The sequence below is a fragment of the Hippocampus comes genome, unplaced genomic scaffold, assembly GCF_001891065.2.
Source record: "Hippocampus comes isolate QL1 unplaced genomic scaffold, H_comes_QL1_v1.1 scaffold147, whole genome shotgun sequence".
NCBI classification, from domain to species: Eukaryota; Metazoa; Chordata; class Actinopteri; order Syngnathiformes; family Syngnathidae; genus Hippocampus; species Hippocampus comes.
Window position 1 is genome coordinate 2,932,606 of NW_017805009.1, and position 20,533 is coordinate 2,953,138.

A 20,533-nucleotide genomic window follows, 5' to 3' on the forward strand; every position below is an offset into this window, starting at 1 on the left:
AATGCGGATCGGATCTGTGCTTGCCTACTTGACACAATTATCCGGGTCCTTCTTCGTGCCAGCTCTGTCTGCAGCCTTCCTTCTAATGAGGATGCTGACGTTGTGGGCAGGTCTGTGCCTACCGTGCGGCTGTTGCAAACTACACACTTAACAATCCTCGATCAGCGTTTATCTCTCCTTTTGTCCATCTCCTTTCGAATGCGGACCTCCAGGACTGCCCTCATGGCTAAATCCAGGACGTTCTTTTCAGCGACGCGTTCTACCACCCTTGATGGCTTATCGTCCTTGTTGAAAAGAGAAACAGAATATTAAGAAATGAAAATTGAACATGCACGCAATAGTACAGAGGGCGGTTCAGCCACCTTGTGCACAATGAAGGATGTTATGGTCCCAGAGTCCGCCTGATAGTCGAGCCAGAACAGTTCGGTTCCCTGCATTTCTGTCTCGGTGCTTGAGCTGCTCTCATTCCACTCTTCTGCCTCGGTGCTCGCCTGAGGTTCAGATTCATCTAGAACATTACAATTAGAGAATGTGACTTCCCTTTGACCTTGAAAACTGATGACAGTCAACAAGACTCAATCATAACAATGCCTTACGTCTTTGTCGGGGATGGTAAACCTGAATGTCAGGTCGCCTGGGTCGTTGAGGAGTTGTGGTGTGCCTCCTCCGTTGAGCTTTTTTGGCTAACTTCACCTCTTTGTCATAGTCATCTCTTGGAGGCAAAGAAAAACATCAATAGTCATAGATTGTCCAGCCAATAATTTTCAAAAGCATTTGTGTCATGGGTGAGCTTGAGAGGCAGGGTTCACCCTGGAGGCCATTCAATAGCAGGGCACATAAAAACAACGGACTCAGTACGATTCATCAACAAGGGAAATGTTAAAAACATGCAGGATAGGCCCTTGAGGAATGGAGTTGGTGAGTCCTGTTCTAGCCACTCATTTAAAAGTACCATATACATCGTGCTACACATATCGGCAATGGAGTACTGAATTCCCAGTAGCAACTGTAACAAGCTAGTTTTTGCTATAGTTTGTAGAAATACAAATATCTTCATCTAAAGGATGGTTTTTCAAAATATTGCTCCTAATGTTATTTTATTTAAAAATCCTAATTTGGAATACATTTGTTATACTAAATGTTCTTCAACAACTGTGTCCCCTTTCAGGGCTCCAGACAAATTGTCATTACAAGGAGCACAGTGGGCCCAAACTGAACATTTAGGACTGCAATTAGAAAACTATATTGATTTGCCAAGTAAATATTCATATTCCTACTCATTTTTACTATATTACTGATAAATATGCTGACGTGTGGAGCTGAGGTTTGTCTGCAACAAAAATTATTCAAGAAAATAACCCAGCAAATTTGCTGATCGCACATGCGTATGTTGAAAAAATAGATGTCCTGGCTCAACTGTAAGACAAAATGCTAGCATTTAGGAACAGTCTGGAGCCCTGCATTTTGCTTAAAAGAAGAACTTACAACGGTACTTGCTATGATAATTGTGAAAGTAAGACAGGCATGTCCAGCTCCGGGCCTGGAGGGCCACTGTCCTGCCTGTTTTCCAGCTCTCCCGGCCGGCCGCAACTCACCCGATTCAGGTGTTCAGCTCATCAGCCAGCTCTGAGGCAGCATTAGAACAATCCTGATTATTTGAACCAGGTAGTTGCTCAGGGGAGAGCTGGAAAACAAGCAGGACAGCGGCCCTTGAGGACTAACTTTGGACACCCCTGAAGTAAGACCACCAAAATAATAAATGCATGTGAATGCATTTGCATTCAATTTCCCCCCTACACCAACTTTATACTGAACTGGCGTAACATGCTAACTCCTCCCTCACAAACATGGCACAAACTTTAGACGTGTGTGTGTGTGTGTGTGTGTGTGTGTGTGTGTGTGTGTGTGTGTGTGTGCGCGATAGCGAACCAAAAACTACGACTCAAGATCATGTGCGTCCTTGTATTTAGCTGTATGTAAGACACAACCATGTCGAAATAATCTCCCCAGAGTATTTGCATTGCTCCATTAATTAGTTGAGACTGGGTCGACTGTAAGGACCATAATCGATGTTCGCTAACATTGTAGCCGCTAGCATTAGCTGTAGCCACCTGGCAATCTGGTTCCTGCGGATATGGTGCAGGAAACCGTGGCTCATGTCCAAACGCCCGCCCCGTTTGTACTTCAGATCGTGCGCTTCTTCGTCTCTAAAAATATCCATTTCAGTAGACATAATCCACAAATGTGCCAGTATGATTATGCCAGGAACGCAAAAGGACCCACAGGAGTATGACAAAAAGCTACATGGCTAGCTGCGAGTCAGTTCATGGCCAACAAAACACTTCCGGGGGCAAAGTTAAGCGGGAACACTTTTCTAAATAAAATACTATAAAATTAAATACAAAAATACATATATTATATCATAGAACTTGAATGAAACAATGTCACAACATAGGGCAGATCGAATATAGAATTTGTTATTTTCAGTTGATTAATGTTTATTAAAGGTGAGTGTTGCTTTTAACGGTTTAAATATGTCCCGTAATAATGTCTTTGTTTTACGAAATTAGATGCCTTTATTTATAATGGGGATTTATAATTTCCAGTAAACTATTGGTTGTTTTTTTATACCGGCAGAATCTTTTTGTCGCAGTTAGTGACGTAGCACGGCGGGCTTCGACGCGTTTCGTGTTCGACCGATTGGTTTGTGTGAAATAAGGTTTTAGTCGTGAGATCTCTCTGCTTGCAACAATAACCTACATTATGATAACGGCAATGGATTCTCTGAAGCGAGAAAGAGAAGACGACGTGGACGACGAAGATAACGAGGACGGTGGGGGAAAATAAGTTACAACATTCATTCTGCTCTTTGGACTAGCACGTTGCTAACGTCAACGCATTTCTTACTCGCGATAGTTTTAATACAGTTTGGCCCAGTCCCACATTATTATCAACAAATAGTCTTGTTAATATTCTAAACAAAACAAAACACTGACATTTATTTACATGCTAGTTTCCCATCTGCTATTGCATACTAGCGTACTTGGCTAGCCAGTGTGAACCTTGAAATGAATGAAACAATTCAACACCTGTTTGCTTCACCTCATGTTGCAGTGCCAGTCATAAAAAGACGAGGTCGTGTTGCGGAGGACAGAAGAAGCCGTCACTGTCCGTATCTTGACACCATTAACAGGCAAGATGCATTCAGTTGTGTACAGATCTCAGTGCTGAAAGCTAGCAAGTTCGCTAGCTCATCCCATACTTTTTTTGTTTGTCCCTCAGGAGTGTGCTGGATTTCGACTTTGAGAAGCTCTGCTCCATCTCCCTGTCACACATCAACGTTTATGCCTGCCTCATATGTGGGAAATACTTTCAGGGTCTGTGCATTATCTCAATGAAACATCACTTTCTAGTTATTAAATTGTACTTACTTGCCACTTACTTCCCTGTGTAGGTCGAGGTTTGAAATCCCACGCGTACACCCACAGTGTACAGTTCACCCACCATGTCTTCCTCAACTTGCACACACTCAAGTTTTATTGTCTGCCTGACAACTATGAGATCATTGACTCTTCACTAGAAGACATTACGGTGAGTTAGCAATTTGTTCACCAAGGATAAGGATGTGTTCATTTTGTGCCAGAATAACGTCCATCCATTTTCTAAGGCCAAGTCAAGTTTATATGCAGAGCCTTTAATCACAAAACAAGTCGGCTTTGCAAGCCCCCAGTTCACAAAGATGATCAACATCCGCAGGTCTAAACCCCCCCTGTCCAGTCAAGGAAACATGTAGAAAACTGATTTAGGGGAAAAAAGTAAGAACCCTACAGGCAGAATCACAGATAAAGGCATTCAATTTTCATGCTGCAAAAATGCCACGTGGGCAACATTAATCATATGACATGACACAATGCTGGTTTAAACAGACTGAGAGTCAGTTTAATGAACAATGTACCACAGGTAGATGCCTCACGGAAAGTGGTTCTCCTCAAGACCTGATGTGGTCAATTGATGCAGAATTCGCCACAGCAACAGCCTCACTTTTGTCATGGCCATCTTGCCCCAGCAAATGTTTTTCCCAGCCACAAATATGGGCCGTGAGTTACAAATTAGGTTTGACCACAAATTCATTCATGTTGCAAAGATGATTAACAAAGCTAAATTCTCACTTAAAAAGAGGAATCAATTCACAAGAATTCCAGCAGAGGTACATTTCATCATCAAGTCTGATAATTGCTATTCACTGCAAAATTGGTAAGAAGCTTACTTGTCAAACTCATACATTGAGCAGTGTAGAATATGAAACTCACCTGTGTATCAGACAGTACAGTTATGCAGTACTACAACTCAAAACTCGTAATAAATATCTTCAATTAATACCTCAATACTTGGCCTTTATTGTCTTTGTAAATTCATAATTTTTCATCTTGTATGTGATTATCTTCTGCGGGTATTCAGTGCAGATGTACTTCTCTGACTTTGCGCATGATCATTTGTTTTCTACCATCTTTTCACTGAGGTGGTTCAGAAATTACTTCTCATTTACTTCCACAGTATGTGCTGAAACCAACATTCACCAAGCCGCACATTTCGGGTTTGGACAAGCAGGGCAAACTTTACAGGGCCTATGACGGCACGACTTATCTGCCAGGCATTGTTGGCCTCAACAACATTAAAGCCAATGACTACGCGAATGTGGTCTTGCAGGTATGAGTGACATTTCTTCATTTTATGGAACATTGATTGCCGAGAGGTTGTTGTTGTACTTAACCTGCTTTGTCTCTTCAAGGCCTTTTCCAACGTCCCGCCACTGCGGAACTACTTTCTCGAGGAGGAAAACTATCGAGGTATCCGCAGACCACCGGGGGACATCATGTTCCTCCTGGTGCAGCGTTTTGGTGAGCTGATGCGCAAACTTTGGAATCCGAGAAACTTCAAGGCTCACGTGTCTCCTCATGAGATGCTCCAGGCCGTGGTGCTGTGCAGCAAGAAGAACTTCCAAATCACCAAGCAAGGTCACAATTTTGTGCTATATAGATTGAATGCAATGCTTTTCCTTGGCACTGACTGCAGGCCTGTGATGTGTGTTCTGTAGGAGACGCTGTGGACTTCATGACATGGTTTTTGAATGCGCTGCATGGTGCTCTTGGAGGTACAAAGAAAAAGCCAAGTGAGTGGGGAGGCAATACATAAGTATCTCTTTATTTTGCAAAACCATAAATGTAATCCTGCTTTTTTTTTTCCTCCATACAGCTATCCTGACAAAAGCGTTCCAAGGTTCCATGCGGATATTCTCAAAGAAGCTACCACACCCAGATCTTGTGAGTATTGTGGGACAAACATTTGTGCTCAAGGGCCGCATTTGATTTTTGAAATGAACAAATAGGTCATTGTAAATGAGGTAAATAAAACTAAAAAAGTGTATGTAAAATACACGATTTAAATCAGTAAATCACATTATAATGTTATTTAGAAATGATTGAATAGTAATTGGCACAGTGGTTGACTGGTAAGCGCGGTTGCCTCACAGTGCAGAGGTCATAGGTTTGTGTCCCGCTCTGGCCTCGCTGTATGGAGTTTGCATGTTCCCTGCGTGGTTTTTCTCTGGGTACTCCTGTTTCATTCCACATTCCAAAAACATGCATGATGGTTTCAGTGAACACTCTTAAGATTCTGTGTTGGTGTTATTGTGAGGGCGAATGGTTGTTTGTCTTTGTGTGCCCTGCGCTTGGCTGCATGCCCGTGACCCTCATGAGGATAAGTGGATCAGATAATGGATGGATGGATGAAATATAATTGCCTCAACAATCGTAAAAAAAAAAAAACAAAACAAAAAACAAATACAGAATCTTTTTTTTAAACCACATTTTTAATTTATAACAAACCACAATGACAAATTGTTTCATTATATCACAGGTGTCAAAGTCAAGGCCCAGGGGCCAGATCTGGCTCGCCACATCATTTTATGTGGCCCGTGAAAGCAAATCAAGCATGTCAAGTTCCATGATGCTTGCTAAAGTCTGAACCAAAATTTCAAATTGTCATATGTAATCCACAACAACAGTCATTATTCTTGACTTCTTCTTTTAGAAACTAGTTATTCATCAATTTGTTGTGTGCTGTGTATGTAATATGTGGAGGTGGTTAAACATTTATATGGTTTCCCAAAATTCATAACGGCCCTCCAAGTCAAACCGTAACTACAATGCAGCCCACGACAAAAATGAGTTTGACACCCCTGCATTAGAGAAATGAGTACTTGAATAGAAAATTACTGCACACTCACACTAACACATTTTAGGGGGGAAAAAAACAAGGCAACTGTTATTAAGGGATCGGTGGACCTGATGAAAAGAACGGAGCAGGCCATACTTTGCCCACCCGTGATTTAACCACCAAAATACGAGAAACAAAGAAATGTAATAGTTACTAAATATTTCCCCTTGAAGTGTATGATGGTCTGTAAAAAGTGCACCACTCTACTTCCCCACTTCGGCTACTTTTCTACTCATTTGATGAATTCTCATGATGTTTAAATGCTTCCAGACACCAGAGGAGAAGGAGGCGCTGCTCCTGACCGACGAGTACCAGGAGCAGATGTCAGAGTCCACGTTTTTGTTCCTGACCCTTGACCTCCCAACGGCTCCATTGTACAAGGATGAGAAGGAGCAGCTTATCATACCACAAGTCCCTCTCTTCAACATTCTGGGCAAGTTCAATGGCAGCACAGAGAAGGTAACAACAGTTCATCAGTGGTTTAACCTATACCGTGTGCACAATTATTTGGCCAGTAAGTGTTTGCACTCCATTTGTATTATTGAATAACTTCAAGCTAGAAGGCATGCTGATTAGGTATGGACACATCAGGTGATGTATATTTGTGTAATGAAGGAGGGTGTGACCGAAAGAGATCAGAAGAAAAAGGCAATTCCAAAGGAGATTTGACTGACTCGAAAAAGGTCAATATTTGTTTAAAAAGCAGCATTCCGTTTGATGTTTTCCAGGAGTACAAAACCTATAAGGAGAATTTTCTGAAAAGGTTCCAGTTGACCAAACTCCCACCGTACCTCATCTTTTGCATCAAAAGGTTCACAAAGAATAACTTCTTTGTGGAGAAGAACCCAACCATCGTCAACTTCCCCATCACGTAAGTGTTTCCAGCCTTGCGTACAGGCCAAGGTGTTGAGTCAAGGAATCGTACATGCCCATCACCAAACGTGTGAGTAATAGGACATCATTGAACTGAGTGGTTTCAAATGTTCGTGTTGTGTTCTCTCAATCAGGAATGTAGATCTTCGTGAGTACTTGACAGAAGAAGCCCAGGTCACGGAGAAGAACACCACGTATGACCTGGTTGCCAATGTGGTGCATGATGGGAAACCAACTGAAGGAGCCTACAGGATACACGTCCTGCATCATGTAGGTGTAGCCTAAAGATGTATAGTACCTTGTTTGAACCCCCCCATTTTGGGACCGTCACGAACTTAAATCTGCTTGTTGAGATTTTCTTTGACGGACCAAATCAAACGAGCACTTAAATAGTGAAGTGGTACAAAAAAAACAGAAATACGTTTTTCAAGAAAAAAAACACCAGTAGAGATACAGTAAACTTGAAAAGTATTCCATGTATTTGTAACCAGCCCCCTGAGCTCCGATACGCTTAAATACAATCCACCGCAATCAATAGACTAGTGTTTTCCTCAGCATAAATACACAAGTTCTTTGAAGGCCTTAGCAGCTTAATACGGGACATTAGTGACCAATAGCATTAAAAAGACGAAGGCACTCACCAGACACGTTAGGAATAAAGTTGGAGAGAAGTCTAATACAGGGTTAGGTTATAAATATGTGATCCAACAATGGCAAAACTATGCCACGACTGCACACCTAGCAATATATGGCTGTCCACTAATGGACAGGACTACAAGAGCTGCAGTAATCCACAGCTCTGATGGGGGAATTTGTCAACAGGACAATTACTCTGATCTTTATGAAAGAGCAGCGAGAATAATGCCCATTGTTGAAAGAAAGGTATAAGAAGTCCCTTTTGCATTTTGCCTCGAACCATTTCGGGCACACTGCACACATGATGGGGAAGGAAGATGCTTCGGTCAGATGAGACCAAAGTTGAATTTCTTGGCCTAAATGCAAAGCGCCCTGTTGCTCATCACCCTGAATGCACCACCCCACTGTGAAAAGTGTCTGTGTCAAGACTCGGATGTTCTCCATTTTGAGCTGTTTTGCAAAGAACAATGGGCAAAATTGTCACAGTCCACATGTGAAAAGACACACAGCTGTAATTGCAGCTAAAGGTGGCTCGCCAAACCATTGCGATAGGAGGGTTGAGTACAATCAGATCAGATTTATGCTTAAAATTGTGAAAACTATGTGTCATTTCCGTTCTACAATTATGTGCAACTTTTTAATGTTTGCTCACATAAAATCTTTTTTTTTTTTTTGAATTGTGGTCGGGTGGTGGCAAAATGTGACAAAAGTTCAAGGGCTATGAATACATTATAACGGCACTCACTATACAAGGTCGAGCAGTGTTTTGTGTATAAAATCTTGATTGGTCTCTGTTCTGCTGACCACACGTTTGTGTCCCATCAGGGAACTGGGAAGTGGTATGAGATGCAGGATCTGCAGGTGATCGACATCCTCCCCCAGATGATCACTCTATCGGAGGCCTATATCCAGGTGAGCCGTCTACGTGTGTCGGTGTTGCTCAAGTTCTATTACATAATAGTTATCCATACAGTTTTTATTGTGAGTACTGAGTTCAGAGATTTGTCACCATTGTGATTCTGCAACAATATTACATATTTTTCAACAGATACAAATGTACACGATAGAACAGAAGCGATGGCTGTGACAGGCTCATCCACTCATTTACTTTTTACAGAAATGTCTGAAGATTATATCATGTCCAGTAGAACCTCTCAAGTTGAATGCCCGTAACATTTTAATGAAAAAAAATCATGTGCGACGGGAAAGATTGGCTAATCTTGCAAAACCTCAGCCAAACAGAGATTAAAAGATTAATTCTAAAAATGAATTGCGAGATCCCAAGCTACATCTATAATTCAAATGACCTTAGTAGCCAGCCTTATCATGAAACACAATTTTATTGTTAACACTTGGCCCGTACAAGATCAGTTTGTAATACTCAGTTGGACCCTGGTGCAGACGGAAAAATATTTTGAAATCACGACAAATTGGGCGCCAGCATTTTGGAATTCATTGTGTTCAACCTTTGTGGCTCCACTGGACAAACAAATCAACAAGGGTATAGGGCTTATTTTTTTCTTCAGTGCTATTCAGATAGATAGATTCCATTTTCATGTCTTATAGATTTGGAAGCGACAGGAGAATGATAAGGACATGAACAACCACACCGGTGCGTAGTGGTTAAAAGGAGCATCACAAAACAGTAACAGGATTTTTTTTTTTTTTTTTTTTTTGTGACTGAAAAAAAAAAAAAGAAAAAAATCACATTTTTAAATTTTTTCCAGTATTTGTGTTTTTATGTTCATGTTTCTAAATAAACATTCTTCTGCCCCAGCTGTGCAAAAACCATATACCGGTAGCTCTTCCCATTGCCTTTCAATCATCTGAAGACATTTAATATTAGCCACAGACTATTTCCACAATCTTTGATCAGAAGACAACTGAACAAGTGGTGACTGTAATTCAATCCCAGCTGCAAGTCATATTTTTCATGCAGACAAACATAGGGAGGTGAAAAAAAAAAAACGACATTACAAAAATGTTAAGATTATCAGGCAAATAATTTGTGTGACTGTGCGTGTACATGCATGTAGTCGATTAAGAGCTTTTCACTTCTTCCACAAGTGCTTCTCACAGAAGGCCACGTTCTGAAAGGAGAACACAGGCACACCATCAATTAAGAAGAGAAATCTAAATACATGCTTCTAGATGGCAAACCAATGGGAATGTTGGAGGTTAAATAGTGATAATGCAAGTAAAATACTCAAGTGCAAGCCAATCTGTCAGAGGGATTTTAGGAGATGCAAGCAATTAGCCAAGACTACCTCTACAAAGATAAGTTTTGATCAAATCAGTTTTCCACTTAATATTGGATACACTTCAAAAGATCTGCATGTTAAATGAGGACAGTTGCACTTATTCTGTGAGGATTATACAATACTGCCACCTAGTGGTAGCCCCCCGCCTTCCATTAGCATGGTGCCCATCCATAAGCTTTGGAAATAGGTGAAATATATGTTGAATCGTGTTTGCAACAACCATATCTACAAATTAATCTCTTTCCCTGCACTTTGTGCATGTGTGCATCTATAACTTACACCACACTTCTGAGCTGTGTTTGTGTCTCTGCACCAGTAGCTTGGCCCCCAAGTGCACGGATTGCTTCCCACCAGCTTTGACTTTTTTGTAGTGCACAGATCAGCTCTCTAAAATGACAGACAAAAGTGATGACAAACTGCACAATGGCACAAAAATGGTCGATTAAGTTTTTGCATCATAACTCTGTGACTTTTCAATACAAATGTAACTTCAGTCCTGTGAAGTGGTTTGCACTTTGCACTTACTTCACAAATGTCTACATGGTCCACCTGGTTTTCCAAAACCTCCTGCAGTCTTGTGCCATAGATTTTCGTGAACGCCTCACACTGAACAACAACAAAAAAAAGACAATAACTTATTGACGTAATGGGACATTGACCCCGACAGGCAGTTTTGACTCCAATTATTATAACAGGAATTTTTTGGGAGCTTGGATGCTAGCCAGCGTACCTACAGTACATAAGCCACGTAAGAACATTAGAACCCAAGCCAAATGGAGATTTGAAACATCTTGTGAGCTAAGAGTCACACCTTTGGGATGGCATTGGGGTGACGACCACACACAGACCGCAGGAAGGAGGATGTCTCAGGTTTTGTGGCGTTGACACCCAGTTGAAGTCGGCTCAGCACAGCCAGCGTACGGCATGAATCGCAGTCCGAGGGGACGGGAACGTCTGGGAAGTTATCACAGCATCGCAACTGGGTGAGAAAGTTGGAAATAGAGTATTCCTGTCAATGAAGCTGCTACTCACCCAGCGCATTAGAGTCCCTGAACAAACAGATGTGCAGCAGTGCACATATGGTGTGAGGGGCGGCCGAAGACAGCAGGAACTCCACTATCTGTACGCCATATTTGTCAACAAAGTCATCGCACTCATCCTTGTAGCTCTGAGGGAGGAGATCGCAGACCTCGCCCATGAGCTTCATCAACGCATCCTGCGGGAAGAAAAAAAATGGTGACAGACAATAGACGCAACAAAGGATGACAGCAAAAACAGAGACTGAAACAGACCTCAGTCATGTTTTGAGGCAACAGGGTCTCCAATTTCTTGATGACAAACAGGCACAGGGTGCAAGCTGGGTTGAACTGCTCCTGGATGAAAAGATGTAGAAAAGACTGTTCACTGTTCACTACTTTTTCAGATACATTGAGGACGCTATGTAGGGCATAACCACTACACATTCGAGCCACATGAAAATGCATTTTTTTTTTTTTTTTTTTTTTTTTTTTTATGGAGCAGTTTTGCAAATCAATGATTTAATTTGAGGAACAACTTTCTAACATTGTGGAGAATTTTTTTGTTTGTTTTTTGTAAGTTAATCCTAGGGAACCAAAGCAAGAGTTTTATTAAATGATAAAAAATATGACAAATGTGTAATGAATGAACAATAGTTTTTCCCTTTTTAAAAAAAAAAAAAATCAATTTTCATTTATTTCATTCACTTTGTGTGTAGCAGCAAAATAATTTTTCTTGTCCTGTATCATAGACAGCTGAGCTAGGCTATAGTGCCAAGCGTTTTTTTTTTAATGTTTTTTTTTGCGTTTGTCATTTAATTTGGGCAAAGCATGATTAAGCATGACTTCAACGTTTGCCAAGGTTTGTTCATCATCCATCCCTCTATTTTCTATCATGCTTATCCTTTCCTAGCTAACCCGTTCTCCCATTTGTCCATATTTTCTCGTTAGATTGTGCAAAGGGGTCATAATGTTTGGCATACATTCCACTTCTGCGTTTTCATACTCACGTGCGTGTTGGTGAGCACAGGTACAACTTCCCTATTGTCATGCTGGGGAAGTGCAATCTCCTCATCCTTGTGAACAGCGCACAGCCCAAAAGCCGAGCAGATACCTCTCCCGTCCTAGAAAAGGGAATCACACCTCATCGTAAAACTCAATTCTAATTGTTCACTTCTCTCATGAGAGGACAAAACATACCCTGTGATTAAGTGGTTGCAGCAGGATTTGGGGCAAATCCATCTTCAACTGAGAGTCACATTCCAATGCTTGTTTGTCCGGGAGTTGCTGGCATAGTGCATACAAGGTTTCATACACGCGCTCCTGGAAAATCACGGAAAAATGCAATTAGCACTCAAACAAGACTACTTGGAATGTGTGTAAAGTAATTGGTTGCAAAAGCCACATTTTCATCAGGTCATTTTTCAGTAAAAGAGTAATTTGAGCAATCAGCACCTTACTATCTTTGCTGGGAATCATGTTGGCAGATAGCTGGATGATCTGGCTGCACTCTGAGCAGATAGCCTTCTGACAACAAGATGGCAAAACCAGAAATTATTACTGATACATGATAAAATGTGGAAGCCAAACTAGTATATTGGTGTATTTTGGTGGGCTTGCTGTAACACTCAATAAGCACATATGTTAAGCAATCGAGTAGCATTCTTTAAAAAAAAAAGACTTACCAGAGAATTGTGTTTCTCGAATGCCAGAGGGTCTTTGATGAACATGGAGTGTCCTTAGAACCCAAAACAAAAAATACAGGATATATTTTTTTAAAAATTATCAAATGAACATACAGAATGACAAAGCTGACAAATTGTTAACTCGTGTATTAATCATTCCGAATAAAAATAAATAAATAAACAGCATCCCACTTTGTATAGAATTATACATTTATCAACAGTGCTCGCCGGAGGCAGGTGAGGTGATGATGGATGCTGACATTAAAATGTCAATTCATCTTACCAGGGTGTAGAGACACCGTTAGGACAACAACGACAAACCCAAAAGTCGACATGATGTAAGGAGAGGACAGAATAAGAACCAGATGACTTGTATTTATTTGTCTGACGCTCCGGAAGTTATCCGTCTCAACGTGCATCAAAAAAGGTCGCAAATAAAACTATACGTCATTTCCCATATGATGAGAACGAAATTTTAAGAGATTATAGATTTTCTACTAGTTATTTATCAAAGCCCCGATGTAGTTTAACGCACCAAAGTGAAGCAAGACGATAGTTAAATATATTAATTTAGCGGGAAGGCGCTACTGTTTCACGTCCGCGCATCCGCCATATTGTATGTGGCAAGTCAACAATAATACGTAGGGTGTGTTTCTCTCTCTCTCTCTCTCTCTCTCTCTCTCTCTCTCTCTCTCTCTCTCTCTCTCTCTCTCTCTCTCTTCTGAGCCGAGCCCAGATACCAGTAAACCGTTTGCAAAACAGTCACTAGATGGCAGCAGAGGGTGTAAACTTCCTCATATTGTCTGTTTTGGTAAATCATACTTCAGGTACATGACGAACGTAACATACGATATTGAAATAGAACGAAACAAAAAGTCCAATATGAAAAACTGAAACTGATGTAATAACACGCTATTATAAATGTACAAAACATTCACTAAATGTACTTGTTCGCACATTTTGAAGCCATCAGTTCGCTACCCTTAGCAAAAAGTAGTTTATTCAAGTATACCTTGAGTAGTTTTTTTTTCATACTAAATTGGAGGCAGTATAATTTAAGTTTACTTTCTAAATGCTATATCTTTTTTTATAAACTTAGCAGACGTATGCTTATGTATAATTGGCTTGTCGTGAAAAGGATACAGGCAGATATATAGTGTACTTTTTAAAACTTAATTTATTCCAATTTAGTGTGAAAAAGGTACACTTTATATACTTAAACTCAAGTGTCCTTTACAAAGCATACGTCTGATATACTACTTTTTTTGTAAGGGCAACAATGTTGAGGATATTTTGATACATGTGGCTCACCGGTCATTTTCACCAAGTATTCTTAGATCCCATTATGCTCTGCCACAATTCATCTCTATGAACTTTAATTATTTGGCCAACAATTCATGAGGCAATCATGATGGTCAGATCTACAGTAATGTCAAAAATGGCGCCTTAGCAGCCGTCTGCAAGAGCTCTTCAAGATATCTACTTTTTTTTTTTTTTTTATTGTTGTTGTTTTTGTCATATGGTGTTTGTTGTCCTTTGTGTGGACCCGTTCTGGACTGTTTTCAGCGTTTTGGCCAGTACATTTGAAGGAGAACAATCTGTGTTTGATGGTTGTGCCTTCTCGGCCGCATATGTCTATCAGCACTGATTTTGATGGGAGGGTCATGTCGGCGCTATGTGATTGTCGCTGCATGAAAAGCCCCGGGCCGTTTTTTGTGCCTGTAATGCATTTTTCACAATCCAGTTTTGTTCAGCAGAGATGTAGGTGCTGTTGGACAGTCTGCGTAGTGCGGCTGGATAGACGGCTGGTGGAGCCAAGGATGAGTAGAGCGCAGATGTGTGGAGCGCAGATGCGTATTTGGAACTGAGAGTCGCCACTTGGAATTGAAGCCAATCTAAAATTGACAGGAGATATGAACCAATTTCTTTTATCGTCAATGGAAGCGACTGCTTCTTGTTTACTTTCAAATTTAGCTTGTAGCCAACTTGTGGGACGTCATGCACGTTTTGAGCATGGCGTTTCTGATCCACTCGTGAAAGGACAACTGCTTCACACAACAAGGCGTATGCAAGAATAGTTGTTATGATTGTATGACTCTCCATGTTTTATCTTGTGTTCTGTGATATTTTGTTACTTTATGGTAACTTCTGGCGGCCCGGGGGACCAGTGGTTACCACGTCGACCTCACAGTGCAGAGGTCCTGGGTTCAATTCCAGCTCTGGCCTCCCTGTGTGGAGTTTGCATGTTCTCCCCTGGCCTGCGTGGCTTTTCTCCATGAACTCCGGTTTCCTCCCACATTCCAAAAACTTGAATGGCAGGCTGATTGAACACTCTAAATTGTCCATAGGTGTGAGTGTGAGCATGGATGGTTGTTTGTCTATGTGTGCCCTGCGATTGGCTGGCAACTGGTTCAGGGTGTCCTCCGCCTACTGCCCGAAGACAGCTGGGATAGACTCCAGTACGCCCGTAATCCTTGTGAGGATAAGTGGATTGAAAAATGGATGGATGGATGGATGGTAACTTCTGTAAAGCGCTTTGTTACAGCTGCAGCTGTTGTGAAATCGCTTTATAAATAACGATCTATTGTATTAAATGTATATTTTAATTTGGGCGGCGGAGTTGGACATCTGCAAATGGAAATAAATACACAGCTAATATTTAGCTCAGTGATGCCCATTAGATAGCTTGTGAACTACAAGTAGTTCGCAAAGAGAATGTCGGCATAGCTCTTGTAGCATTAAAAAAAAAAGACACATCTATCCATTGATTTTCAACACCACTTAACCTGAATAGGGTCGCGGGGAGTTGCTGGAGTAATGTTTGCTACTGTTACTTTTCATACGTTTTTTTGTTGTGTTTTTTTTTTTTTGTCTTGAATATTGGTATGGGCTTCGATTCCAGAAATCCAATGACGGTCAGGCTCTATTAAGAAGGCAAGGAAATTTTAAGTCACAATATGAGTGCAGAAGAGTTTAGGGACTAAATAGCAGCTAATGTAAATCCTTGACTCAATCCTCCAGTGTTGGAAATTTACTTATAATAAAAAATAAAATACAGATAAATAGCATAGGTCAAACCTTGCCAAATATTGTTTTTGGCTGCTTCCTTGTTGCTAGCATGCTGAATGCTCATGATGCTGAAGGATAATGGAACTCCAGGTCTAACAAGGAAATTATGCACGATGCTCGGAAAGGAAAATAACCTGTTGCAAATGTTTCCCAATCAGATGGAACCCCTCCAGGCACACCTCAAACGAGGAAACAATGAGGTTGCTGCAGTTAATTAGCTGTGCCCTAGTACTGTATCTGGCCTGAGTTGGGCGAAAAAAATACTGTTGTCATGCCCCCTCCAGAAATCTATTTATTAGTGTGTGTGTGTGTGTGTGTACTGTAGATGTATTGATTGTATTGATATGAAATTGATTGATTTCTACCGATTTTGCAATAATAGTGGAAAGGTTGTTGAAGTGTTTTATCTTGGTCTTGTTTCTTCAAACCACAAATGCCTGGCATTTGACCAGGGGTGCACTGACTTATTTATGTCCACCGTTATTATTCTGAGTTTGCACCCAATGTGCCCTTCATTCTCTGCATGCACCTCTTTTCTCTTGTGACATACAGTTCTCACTCACACATTGTGAATCCCCGCACTGCCATATAGTATGAATTAATCGTTTACTCTTCCTCTCTCCTAAAGTCAGATCTGCTAATTTCCAGTTCACCTGCGACCCTACTGACGACAAGCTGTCCAATTCCGAGGCAGTTGTTCACATCAGTGGATTTCTTTTTCTTCCCTGATAACTGTCAGGTTCTCGGATTTAAAAGTGATCCATCCATTTTCTAATACGCTTATCCTCACAAGGGTTACGGGCGTACTGGAGCCTTTCCCAGCTGTCTTTGGGCAGAAGGCGGGGGACACCTTGAACCGGTTGCCAGCCAATCGCAGGGCACACAGAGACGAACAACCATCCGTGCTCACACTCACACCCAGGGACAATTTAGAGTGTTCCATTAACCTGTCATGTATGTTTTTGGAATGTGGGAGGAAACCGGAGTACCCAGAGAAAACCCACGCAGGCACGGGGAGAACATGAAAACGCCACACAGGAAAGGCTACAGCCATAATCGAACTCTGCACCTCTGCAGTGTGAACCTGACATGCTAACCAGTCGACTACCCGGATTTAATAGTGATTGAGACATTATTTACCCCACATGACAATCTCTGGGATTAGCATTTGACAAGGTCCTTGGTTTTTGCATAAAGGTATTGTAACCCTGAAGGACAATCAGTGTGGCAACACTGTCTTACCTTTAAATCAAAGCTCAGTTCAGCAATATTTTAAGGTGTGACTACGAGGTAGGATGTATGCGGAAATGGCACACAAGCAGACTTCCCTGTCTTTTGTTTTTTACTATAAAAAGAAACTATATTTTTGTTACAATATAAATGTCATACACATGCATGAATGAATTCAAATGATCTGTTGAAATCTATCGTAAAATATATGGTTACCAGACATAAATGAATGAAGTATTTCCTTAGCCTGAAGGTTTTTTTTTTTTTTTTTTTTTTTTTAACTCTGCTTTCAAAAAAAAAAAATGTGAAGGAAGAAAGCAAGTGACTTTTCTAGTTTGGTGGCTTTGCCTACCACATAAGAGACATGCTGTAATTAAGGCACATACTGAACTGTACAGCGCCACACAAATACAACATATTTAAAAAGAGAAAAAAAATATAAATCATCTTAATGATGCAAATCATTTGTTTTGTAAATTGTGTGGCTCTAAATAAATATGGTCTTAAGGATGTCAGGTTTAACGTTTCAGAATGTATGACAACATTAGTCACCCCATCTGCCTTTCAGAGCTTTTCAGGTGAACATCATATGCTAATAATAAGCTTCATCACTTTATAAAACCACTTCCATTGTTCTAGTGGCGATAACCAATTGCGTGACGATGCATCATTTGACTCATAACTACTCCACCGCATCAGTGTGCACAAAGTACAAAAATCTTTTTTCTCATCTGTGTACTTTGTCATATGATAAATCCGAAGCCAGTAATCCTCTTTGCATTTGTTTGTTTATCCAGTTTTCATTATTTAATATTTTAAAATGAGTTTTAGTCAAGATGGTGACACTTCAATTTGAATAATGTTGCTTTTATATCTCAAAGAAAGTCAGCCATGACGTAGCACTGAGTCAGTTTAACAACCTGTGTGTAAGTTGCGTCATCACAACTCACACGAATGTATAAGACATTAAAACAAAGCAGCCAGCAATTTGAGAAACAAGGAAGATGATCATTTAATCAACTTACCAAAGTGGCTTTGACATTGGATTAATTCTCAGCACAAATAGTGGTATGGCACCACGTGTCAGACAAAAACCCATTTAGCTGGTTGAGATCTGGTGTGGTTACAGATAATTTTCTTTTCCATTTGACAACGAAAGCACAATTCCAATTAAGTTGAAATGTCGTTTAAGACAGAAACAGATGACAATGATCTGCAAATCCTTTTAAAAGTTATGTTCAACTGAATATGCTACAAAGACAAGATATTTGTTCAAACGATCAACATTATTCTTTTTTTTTAATTTAACAAATATTCTTTCATTTTGTATTTGATGCTTGTTCCAAAACAGTTGAGATTGGGCAACAAAATACCGGCCAAGGGGAATGCTTCAAAAACACCTGTTTGGAATATTCCATGAGTGAACGGGTGAACTGGAGGTGGGGCTCGCTGGCGAGCGCCTGGTGGCCGGCCCCGCACACATGGGGGCCCGGTCGGGCTCAGCCCGAAAAGGCAACGTGGGTCCCGCTTCCCATGGATACACCACTTGTGCGAGGGGCCAAAGGGGTCGGGTGCCCTGTGAGCTCGGCGGCAAAAGGCAGGAACCTTGGCGGTCCGATCCCCAGCTACAGAAACTCTAGCTCTTGGGACATGGAATGTCACCTCTCTGGCATGGAGTTGCCCAAGATGAGAGGCGCCGAGCAGGTGTGGGTATCCCGGCTCGATTACTGCAATGCACTTTACTTTGGAGTCAGCCAATCCTCCATTAAGCGTCTCCAGCTGGTCCAGAATGCTGCTGCTCGCCTCTTGACTGGTACTCGTAAGAGGGAGCACATAACTCCTACTTTGGCATCCCTTCACTGGCTCCCGATATATTTTAGAGTTCTTTTCAAGATCCTATTATTTGTTTTCAAATCTTTGAATGACCTTGCGCCACCTTACCTCTCTGAGCTCATCTGCCCCTACACACCTGCCCGGTGCCTCAGGTCTGCGGACCAGACATTATTAGAAGTACCAAGGACTAAACGGAGGCTCAGAGGTGATCGAGCCTTTTCCGTTGCTGGTCCCTCTCTCTGGAATGAGCTCCCACTGCTCATTCGGCAAGCCCCTTCGCTGCCCATCTTTAAAACCCGCCTCAAAACTCACTTGTATTCTTTGGCATTTGACTCAGCATAACTCAGATTTGATCTTAGTTTTACTGTTTGGTGCTTTCTACTGTCTTCGTTACTGATTTATTGCTTTATTGTTGTATATGTTAGTTGCTCCATGTACAGCACTTTGTATGCAGCGATGGCTGTTGAAAGTGCTCTATAAATACAGTTGAGTTGAGTATACTTATTGAAAAAGTGAAGCAAAGTCGACAAAGTACTAACAATGACACTGGCAACACACCAGGAGAAAACAACAGAAACCAAAAGTGCTTTCGGCTGCTGGGGACAAAATGGAACGGAATGATGACAAGTGCACCATTAACACAGTATCTAGTTGAGATAAGCTGCTACTGACCTTGACTCGGGAGGTTATGAATCCTATGGGAAGAATATTTCAAAGACTTCTTAAATTCCACCGACACACCTTCCACTGAGAAAACAGAGCCTGGAGACTCTGAAGTTTGTTTGTTTGATTGTTTTTTGAACATATAGAACATACAATACAATAACAGATTGACAAAAGTGAAGGCAAGTAAAAATTATGAAAAGAAAAGAAAAATAATGACAGACATCATCACAGTTTTATGTTTAAAGGAGTAGGAAGAAGTAAATAACTTATCTAGTCCTACCCCTTGTTATGTAGCAGTATATGAATTGATCATTTTTCAATACAAAGAAGAAAAAATCTACATATCATCAAATACTTTTACCCTTATGTGTACTGTACTTATCTATTTATACACCTTTCGGTTTGTACTCATTCTTTCTCCTTTATATATCAATTTTCTCATATTCATTATAAATACTGCATTTCTTTAATATATTTAATAAATTGATCAATGTAATTCTGTTGAATTACTATATTTTATAAATATATCAAATTTATCTTCTTACCTCTGATTTGTGTAGTTTTTTGTACTAATCTTTTGAATTTGTTTTTGAACTCAACCAGCGATTTACTCATTTTCAGGTCCGTTTCGAAATTATTCCACAGATTGACACCTATTACTGATACACACCTTTGCTTGATGTTTGTTCTTGTTTTGGATTTTTTGTATTGGTTAGTACCCCTTAAATTATAAGAACTTTCTCTAATTTCAAAAAGCTTCTGTTTTGGCAAATAAGGTTATTATGTGCTTTGTACATTAATTGGGCGATTTTGAAGTCAACCAGGTCATTGAATTTCATTGTGTTTTACTTTGTGAATAGTGGATTCGTGGGTTCTGTATATTTAGATCTATTGATTATTCTGATTGCTTTTTTTGTAGTTTTAAAACAGGGAGTGTGTTTGTTTTACAAGCGTTTCCCCATATTTCCACACAGTAGGTCATATATGG

The 20,533-nt window shown here is 40.6% G+C and overlaps 3 protein-coding genes across 8 annotated transcripts; 1 reads left to right on the top strand and 2 right to left on the bottom strand.

Annotated features, from left to right (window-relative positions):
* Positions 1–119: 119 nt before the first annotated feature.
* Positions 120–2,348, bottom strand: cunh2orf68 (chromosome unknown C2orf68 homolog). The gene is made up of 4 exons (XM_019860903.1): positions 2,112–2,348; positions 597–712; positions 363–508; positions 120–284 (listed from the first exon to the last, which is right to left on the bottom strand). The coding sequence occupies exons 1-4, from the start codon at positions 2,231–2,233 to the stop codon at positions 162–164; spliced, it is 507 nt and encodes a 168-aa protein (XP_019716462.1). The 5' UTR covers positions 2,234–2,348; the 3' UTR covers positions 120–161.
* Positions 1,696–9,576, top strand: usp39 (ubiquitin specific peptidase 39). Of its 2 annotated transcripts, none has more exons than XM_019860786.1 (13): positions 1,696–1,738; positions 3,115–3,193; positions 3,283–3,377; positions 3,455–3,591; positions 4,555–4,707; positions 4,790–5,015; positions 5,096–5,170; positions 5,254–5,321; positions 6,547–6,735; positions 7,005–7,147; positions 7,284–7,419; positions 8,611–8,697; positions 9,352–9,576. In XM_019860786.1, coding segments are annotated over exons 1-13 (1,443 nt in total). In that variant the 5' UTR covers positions 1,696–1,737; the 3' UTR covers positions 9,406–9,576. The 2 variants fall into 2 exon arrangements, with proteins under 2 accessions (XP_019716345.1, XP_019716337.1); XM_019860778.1 differs by lacking the exon at positions 1,696–1,738 and adding an exon at positions 2,647–2,833.
* On the bottom strand, positions 8,714–15,940 carry sftpbb (surfactant protein Bb). 5 transcript variants are annotated; one of them, XR_002167130.1, is made up of 12 exons: positions 13,031–13,207; positions 12,748–12,800; positions 12,518–12,589; positions 12,263–12,385; positions 12,073–12,186; positions 11,339–11,419; positions 11,079–11,262; positions 10,858–11,000; positions 10,572–10,652; positions 10,326–10,433; positions 9,620–9,875; positions 8,714–9,136 (listed from the first exon to the last, which is right to left on the bottom strand). XR_002167130.1 is itself a non-coding variant. In XM_019860835.1 (11 exons), the coding sequence occupies exons 1-11, from the start codon at positions 15,865–15,867 to the stop codon at positions 9,837–9,839; spliced, it is 1,032 nt and encodes a 343-aa protein (XP_019716394.1). In that variant the 5' UTR covers positions 15,868–15,940; the 3' UTR covers positions 9,510–9,836. The 5 variants fall into 5 exon arrangements, 4 of the variants coding, with proteins under 4 accessions (XP_019716394.1, XP_019716384.1, XP_019716375.1 ...); XM_019860835.1 differs by lacking the exons at positions 8,714–9,136; positions 13,031–13,207 and adding an exon at positions 15,831–15,940 and having other exon boundaries at positions 9,510–9,875; positions 12,518–12,586; XM_019860825.1 differs by lacking the exons at positions 8,714–9,136; positions 13,031–13,207 and adding an exon at positions 15,831–15,939 and having other exon boundaries at positions 9,510–9,875.
* Positions 15,941–20,533: the final 4,593 nt, after the last annotated feature.